This window comes from Olea europaea, chromosome 14, assembly GCF_002742605.1.
Source record: "Olea europaea var. sylvestris chromosome 14, O_europaea_v1, whole genome shotgun sequence".
Taxonomy (NCBI): Eukaryota; Viridiplantae; Streptophyta; class Magnoliopsida; order Lamiales; family Oleaceae; genus Olea; species Olea europaea.
The window spans coordinates 308901-317212 of NC_036250.1; the positions used below are offsets into that span (position 1 = coordinate 308901).

Sequence of the window (8312 nt, forward strand, 5' to 3'; positions counted from 1 at the left end):
CCCCCCCCCCCCTCTCTTTAGAAAAACTCGTAAGGTATTGACTAGATCTTTACAAGTTCCATCATGCATCATGGGGTCGTCCAACATAAAAGGAGATTCATAATTACAAATCCTACAAGACCAACATTTTCCCAATTGGGCTAATAAAGACAAATAAAATTTATTTTAATAAACTTTGAATCAACTATGTCAATCTATTTACTCCACTATGTTTATATATCACTGTTCTACAAAAAATTCTAACACAATAGAAACTTCCACAATCATGTCAATCCCTATTAACTTTGATCTAAGCCCTTTATTACTATGAGATAAACAAGATACTAACGTAGTGGAGAGTACCTATAAGACACTATGTTAACAGTGAAAAAATTTTATTGTGACAATGTGTATATATTAGTCAAAAAGCATTGAAATAAGACGATTTGAAGAAACGAGGTTAATTGTCATTTCAGACAACCTCAGAGAAACAAATAACAGCTAGAACACACCGAATCATGTATGGTACCATTCAAAATTTTAACAACAAATACAATGACAATACTTTTTTCATTTTTTTACATGTTATTCCCTATACAAGCGATCAATAAACCGTAAAATTACACAACAAAGGATGGTGACAACTTTTAGGGAATTATAAAGCTCAATGTCCCCATAGTTGAAAAGAATTGTGTTACATGCACACTCATTTTTACACCATCTTTGATATCCTTTTCACATCACACGAGTAAATCCTGCAATTAAAATAATAGCAGGGTTCACTCGTGTGAGTAGACTATCAGAAAGAGTGTACAATAATTCAACTGAAAAAAGATCTTGCGCCTAGTGTGTACAAAACATGCACTTGTTGCTTCCCGTATTGATCACTAACTTCCACGAGCCAAGATTTCTTCAAGGCGATTGGTTAAAGAGCGTAGCATCAATTGCCTTGTTGGGATTGTTCGGTATTTCATCTGAAGTACAAATCACAAATTGATCCCACCATTAAACACTGCCTACGTTGATCATAGAAGCGTCAACTGTAAATTTGATAGCATCAGGAATTTTTTGGCACGTACTAATTACTAAATAAGATTCGTTTATCTTTGTATTTGATCACAAGGCGAGTAGCACCTTATTAACTACAACCTAACAACATGAGATGAACGTTTACCTTTCAAATTAACATATTTTTCCCTCCAAAATTCATTTTTTCTAGCAGTCTCTGATTCTTATATACAGAGGCCAGTACAAACCTTGAATATTATATTTTCTTCCTATTGGGACATTTGGGATAATATTTCAACCACCAACACCAACATCTAGAAAGTTAAAAACAATGACGGTTGAATTACTAAAAACTTGGTGTCGGAAAACGAACACAACCGATCAATAAAAAATCGAGCTTTGTAACACAATTACATAGAAAATGTTTATACCTTACTGCAAACCAAGTCATTTCCAAGATACAAAATACAATCTTGAACAGAATACAATTGAGCTACATTTTATTGTCTTTGACATTGAGACTATCTGTGAGCAATATGCAATGAAAAGCGAATGGGAGAAACACTACATAAATATCAACGTGAAAGAACCCAAAACAATCAACAACACACCACAATCCATTCAGACCACATCAAACACAACTTTTCTTTGTAACATTGCATTCATGGTTATCACAACCTTTGTGCGAGTGTCGACTCTCAGAATTTGAACCCGAACCCGACTCTAATTTCAGTATGGAGAATCGTAGCCAGGGCTATCTGCGTGAGTGTCCATTGAAGTGTCAATAGAGCTCGGTGGATTAGGGTCCCTGCCTGGGAGACAGCTGTTCTCATTGTTTCTCTGTCCGTTGGCAGAAGAAATAATGTTGTTTGAATAGGAACTCCCATGAGTCAGGTGATAGTGCTGAAGAGTCCTACGAACAGGACTGGAAAGTGCGTTTGAGAAAACGGAGTTTCTCGTTTGATTGTCGGGATTTCCAGATCGCAGTCCTTGTCCAATAGTTGCAGCACCGAATGAATTAGAAGGTACGGGGGTTCCTGAGTGAGTCGATTGTACTGCAGTTTGAGGGAGTTCCTGTGTCCCATAGTCGAGCTCATTCTACAAATTTGTCAAATAATTAAGATGGGCATAAAGGGAATGCTTGAAACAAGCATGCTAGACGTGGCAAACATATTTACAACTATCGAGAAGCATCATCAACAAAAATTTCATCCTTATAAAGGAGAAAATTCAGCGAAAGCCCGGTTCATAGGAACATTATTTTTGTCATACCATACAGGTTTTCTAAATAACAATTCTGACATAAATACCAGGAATTGAAATCAAGGACAAGAGATCTTTCTGTCTTCAGCAATATAAAGACGCAAACCAGAAAGCATATATACATATAACAAAAGCAAAGTTGCTGACCAAACATGATACTAGAAAAAACAGAAATCTACCCAACGATAAGAGCATTTATCGGGGAGTATTTTCAAGGATATGCTTTTGGGGATATTCATGAAGACTATGACGAAGATTGAACTTCCCCAGTTTAGGGTTCAGCAATAAGTTTACACAACTCCTTCCTGAAAGTAACCACGAGCCAAGGAAACACTACTCAGCGAATGACAAAGGCATATGGCTATGACGTATGAAGTGTTTCCAGATGGGGCAAGTTTATTTTTATTGTATTGGTATTTGTCATAAATAAAACATGCAACCTTGAGAGGTTTTGAAAAATGAAAAATAAATTCAGATGAAAAACAGTGTTTTTGTGTGTGTACTCAGGAGAAAAATAACAAATTAGAATTGAGGTGTACTTGGTACGCTTCTAGAACTTTTGATTCAGGAATCCTTTGAAGTAGTTGAGAAAAAAGTTGAACAAGTAGAACAACAAAATTACCACTTAAACCTTCTTCCCAATAAATTTGCAGCCAGTAACATGAATTCTTTTTTCCCACTCGTTCAACATTTACCAAAAGTTGTATAAACCTTGTCTTAATAACAAAATTGGCCAGAAAGCTTGAGATTGAAAGAAAATGTCATCAAGCTGGATTGATGATACAAAGCATCTTCAACTATTTTGGTCCAATTCGTCCATTAAAAATCCTAGTTGCCACTGAATTTTCTCAAATATTTTTCAATTGCCATTAGATTTAAAAGGTTTTCAAGATGCACTTAACTTTTCAAAATGTTGTTATGTAGCCATATAAACATTATCTAAATTGTTACAGAACTTGTCAAAATGTCATCCTTCATTCACTGTTTAGAAGTTAAGATGCTTCATGATGTGCCAATTGAAATGATGAATGGGATAATATTTCGACCGTGAAGCACTGTCAAGTCGGTGTCTGGCACGAAACACCTCCTATCCATTTTTTCACTCTTTTAAGTGCCGGACACAACACTACTCGCTATGGAAACATCTCCGACATGCCGAAATTTTCAAACATAACCAAAATGTAAAAAAAAACAAAGGTGAAGTAAAGAATAAAGATGATCTCCAATCTTGCAAGCCTAAGGTGTCAATCTGGAGTTTAGATGTCTCTGGCGTGCAATAAAGTGTCTCCGATTTGCAATAGAGTATTCGAGATCGTTTCTTTAAAAAATTGGGTTTACTACTAAGATTGTCACTTAGTATTTGTGACAGAGAAATATTACTTGTACATGCTATTTTAACAGATGGAGTTACAAAATGCTGAGTTGACAAGAATTCACACCATTTTGGACAAAAAAAAATATTAAATCAGCCAATAAAATCTCGTCATCTCAGCAGTTGTAACACCATATGTTTAAAAAAAATCAATACTTTTTTCTTTTTGGATGACTGTGGGTGTCCGGACCAACTCATGTGCACCTCAACTAATCCCACAAGACCCTGAAGTTTACAGTCGAGTACTCACCTTAGTGACCCTGAGGGGACTCGAACTGATGACTATTGAGGAGCAAATCCAAGATCTGACCACTGAGCTACCCTTTAGGGTTACAATTAGCATTTTGTTTGTGTAATCATAAAAGTAAAATTAGGTGCGATTCTCAATTATTTATAGGACCCACCACTTTGAAAAGTCAAATAGATGGATTAATATATATTTTTGTGTTTTTCAATGAAACACTACCACTTTCAAGTTTAAAAACTTATAAAAAAACTAAAAGAAATCAAAGAAATTAAAAAAAAAAAAATCCAAAAAAACCCACAAAAATAAAAGAATAATAAAATTATAGTATCATAATTGGCACATCCACGTCATGTGATGTCCTACATTAAAATGAAAATCACGTGTCAAGCTCGTATCTAACCAACACCTCTATGTCAATACATCATGGTATGTCGGTAAATTCATCAACTCCGTTAAGTTCAAATGCAACTCGAATAACTTTTAAAATACAATGAAACTAGAAACATTTGGAAAAGTTCGATGACAACTTAGAAACATTTGAGAAAGTCCAATGGTAATTGAGAAACATTTGAGAAAACTTCGTGGCAACTAAGAAACATTCGAGAAAGCTCAATGACAACAAGGATATTTAATCCTTCAATTTGACTATGGATTAAGGTTGGGAATAACTCCCTAGGTTTACAACGAAGTTGGAAGAATTCCATCACAAATAAAATTGGAAAACTTTGTCTATGTGCTTGTAATAATTTGGAAATCTTGTGTTATTAGTAGATTTTCGTAAATTTAGAAAACTTTGTAAGTGCATCTTGAATAATTAATCCATAACATGTTAGAAAGTTTTTCAAAAAAACGCTAACACTTGTATATACATAGCCAGACATGCCAGACAATATAAAGCACAATTTTTTTTTTTTTTTTTGCTGCTTCCCTGAAACAGTTACTGCTCCACTGCTTACCCACCAAAAGGTGACATAAAAACATCTATGTTCTCCATTCTGAGAAGTGGTACTAAAATCATTCCTGTTTTCTGAAAACATTGTGAGAAGTGGGGCAAACCCAGCATGCTCAGTAGTTTCACCGAGTGAATCCATGTGTGAATATTGACCAGGTTTTCAAACTGCTACCTTAACAAACCTAAAGTTCTTTATCTTATTTTTGCAATTTGATTCTCAATTCTTGGACCTAGAGAGAGAACTACAAATCAGAAAAGGGCAGAGTAAATAGGTACTGGGGTCAACAAGCTTAATCTCCACCAAATGCACAAAAGCTCTAGGAAGACATCTAATAGTGCTAATTAAAACTTCATAATCTCCTAAAAATAATTCCTTAATTCCTATATATAATCGTTTACTTCAGAAACAACAGTATATACATCCTTACTCTTAGCATGGTAGCGAATATGTGACCCTCTAGTCTACAATGTATCGCAACCGAACTCCTCAGGTCGCATTATCTTTTATACCAACTTCCCCTAGGTAAAGTACATAACAGCATATGTACCAATCTGCTACACGGCTCCTTAAGACATGCATTAAAAGTTAAATAACTGGCTTCCTCAGCATGACCCATTTACATGACTTTTCTCATCACAAAATAGTGAAACATGAATTCCTCACGGATCCAAATTTTATCCCAAGAAGAAAGAAGGTAGAATAAGGATTTAGAGAAACCTGATAACCAAGTAGTTGTGGAGAGCTCTAATATCTGGATAGGAAAGATTTTCCAAATGATGTAACCTAGGAAAAATTCATACAACAAGAAGAGCAAAATGCAAGTCATCGAGATTAAGTTTTATTCTTTTCAAGCAAGCATTTTCGTTGTAAACCTGAAAAATTCAACCGTAGTTGCACAAATAAAGCCAAGAAAAGAAGATCATCATAAATTTATCTGATATCTCAAAGTAAGCGATAGCAGTGGAAAAGAAACAGAAATCTGTACAAAGACGAGGAATGCCGTCAGGCAAATTTCATTACTCCATTGTGTGATACAAATATACAACATTACACTGCCTATTTTCCTATTAAAAGATAATGTATCATTTGTCTAGGAATTTGAGATTGAAATTCCATGCTGAAATTTAGTCCAAAATAAAATTAAAGAATAGCAAGACAACCATTTTGTGACCATCAATTCATAACGATCCCTACTATATCCCCACTCTTCATATTTTCTGTGGAACACTAATATATTATAAAAATACTCACTGTCAAACACTCATATAACATCTTTCTCACAGTTTAGACAAGGATTGACTCTCTAATTCTAATTACAAAACCAAATGCCCAATTTTAATGGCTTAATGGCAGCAAATAAATAAATAAATAGAATTTGAATAACTTTAGGCTATCTTTATAGTAGTAAATTGTCACACTCCTACTCTTTCAACTATCAGAACTGGACACGCCACCACGATTAAGAGCCTGTTTGAGCCCCATTTTTTGCCCAATAATGCATTTTAGAATTTTATTTCGATGAAGAATGTGTGGTTAAAAAATAAGGAAAATTTTTGAGTTTGCATGTAATATTATTTTATTGAAGAATGTGTGATTGAAAATAAGAGAGAGAAAAATGTATTTTTGAAATAATGGAGACCAAACAAGGGCTAGGAATTATTCAAAAGTAAAACAAATAACTATCCTTGTCAACAAATATCATTGCAAAATAAACCGGTATTTCTAACTTAAAACATCGAAGATCAAGCAAACCAAACTAAAATTGCCGAAGATAGAAAATGCAGCATAAGAGAACCCAAAAAAAAATTAAAAACTAAATGTATAGTAATAACAGTCAATAAACATGCAGGAGGATAGATAAACACCATTCGAGTTAAACATCATAAATAAAATGAAAAGAGAAAAAACCTGTATATATGCAAGTACATCCCAGGTTGCCACTCTTGCCCCACCTTCTTGTTGTCTTAAGGTCCAATTATAAAGTTTCTCCTATGCCAAAATAGGAAATAATATGCTAAGGTCAATTGTTTATCAGTTAACACATAGAAAGGGGTGGGGGTGGAGAGCTAGTGAAATTGGCTTTTTACTCCAGTTACGAATGCCCACACTGAAAAATATAATAAAGGGTCGTTTCCAAATACAGTTCGTAAATGAGAAACAAGAAGTAACGAAATAAACATTATGAAAATTCGTATATAAGATGATAAACAAAGAGCAGTTAAATTACTGATACACAGTACAAACCTAGTGAAAAGGAACCAGCATACCAGTTATTATTATTCTTTACAAATTATCAAAATTCCTAAACGAAATTAGACAAGGGCCAACAAATTTAGGAGGATTAAAACACAAAAATGAAACTATTTCACACACATCATCCGAATATATCTACAGGTGAAATAAAAAATAAATCAACACCGTACAAAAATGCGAACGATTAAAAGAGAGCTGAATTAAAGGAAACCCATAAAGTAAAACCGGCAAAAAAGAAAAAAAAAAATTGTGCGTCGAGTCGGCGCGGTGCTGAGCAGCAGACAATTTATCCTTACAAATGAAATTAAAGATGAATTCCCTCAAAAAAAATTTACACACCCCATTCAAGAGAAGCTCTATTTTGAAAAGAAAAAAAAAATCCAAGTAAAACCGACAAAATTTTGAGGAAAGGTGCTGACCAACGCGTGGCGTTCACCAGCCTGAAAGGAGAGTCTCTGGTGGTGCATGGCCTGGCTGTAAAGCTGAGAGAGGGAGTTAGCCGCACTACAGAAGGTAGAGTACATGGTTCGATCCACCTCATCCAGCCTCGTCGCATCGGATTTTCTCTTCTTCGCCATTATTATAAATAAATGGAGATTGAAGATCTTCTTTACCAAATTTTATCACAAAACCTAGAATGGTTTGCCTGAATAAATATGTCTCTCTCTATATATATCTGTGCATTTTGGGTTTGGGGAAGTTCTCAACGAGAATCGGAACAAGCTTTTATAGATAGATAGAGAAAGAGGGATGGTTGAGCTAGTGGGGAAAGGTACCAGTTGTGTTTTAGGAGAGATGCTTGCGTACCGTAATACGTGGTGAAACAGTTCCTTGACGACTCCTCGTTGGATGGTCACGTCATTCAGGACAGTGTAACTGTTCTACCCAATTATTTCTCGTGTTTTAGGACAGAGAAATGCTACAGAAATAGGTTGAAAAATAGGGTTAAAAACAAGTTGTACACGTGTCGATGTCTAATTTAAGAGTTTGAATTTTTTTTTAAAAAATAAAATCCAACAACATACTGTCACACCAGCTTTTTTTCCCCCAATTTTTGAGTCTGGCTAATGATCATTTTTCTTTAGGGCATGCCAATTTGTTTATAATTCATTTGACAAATTTCATTTGCTGCCAAATCAATTGACCTAGTTTCAACTAGGATGAAAGTTTAGAGCCTATTTAAGTCTCATTTTATTGTAAAAATATATTTTAAAATAGTAAATTGATGAAAAATATA

At 34.6% G+C, this 8312-nt stretch overlaps 1 protein-coding gene across 2 annotated transcripts in view; it reads right to left on the bottom strand.

The window, feature by feature from the left end:
- Positions 1–1368: 1368 nt before the first annotated feature.
- The window catches only part of LOC111408667, an 8035-nt gene continuing 1091 nt past the window's right edge, over positions 1369–8312 (bottom strand). Inside the window, exons 1-3 of one of the 2 annotated variants that reach the window (XM_023038400.1) lie at positions 7495–7951; positions 6731–6811; positions 1369–2085 (exon numbers count right to left, since the gene is read on the bottom strand). In XM_023038400.1, the coding sequence (XP_022894168.1) occupies positions 1717–2085; positions 6731–6811; positions 7495–7653 (609 nt within the window). In that variant the 5' untranslated portion in view covers positions 7654–7951 and the 3' untranslated portion in view covers positions 1369–1716. Of the gene's footprint in view, positions 2086–6730; positions 6812–7494; positions 7952–8312 lie in introns of those variants that run through there. The other variant, XM_023038401.1, reaches the window with a different exon arrangement.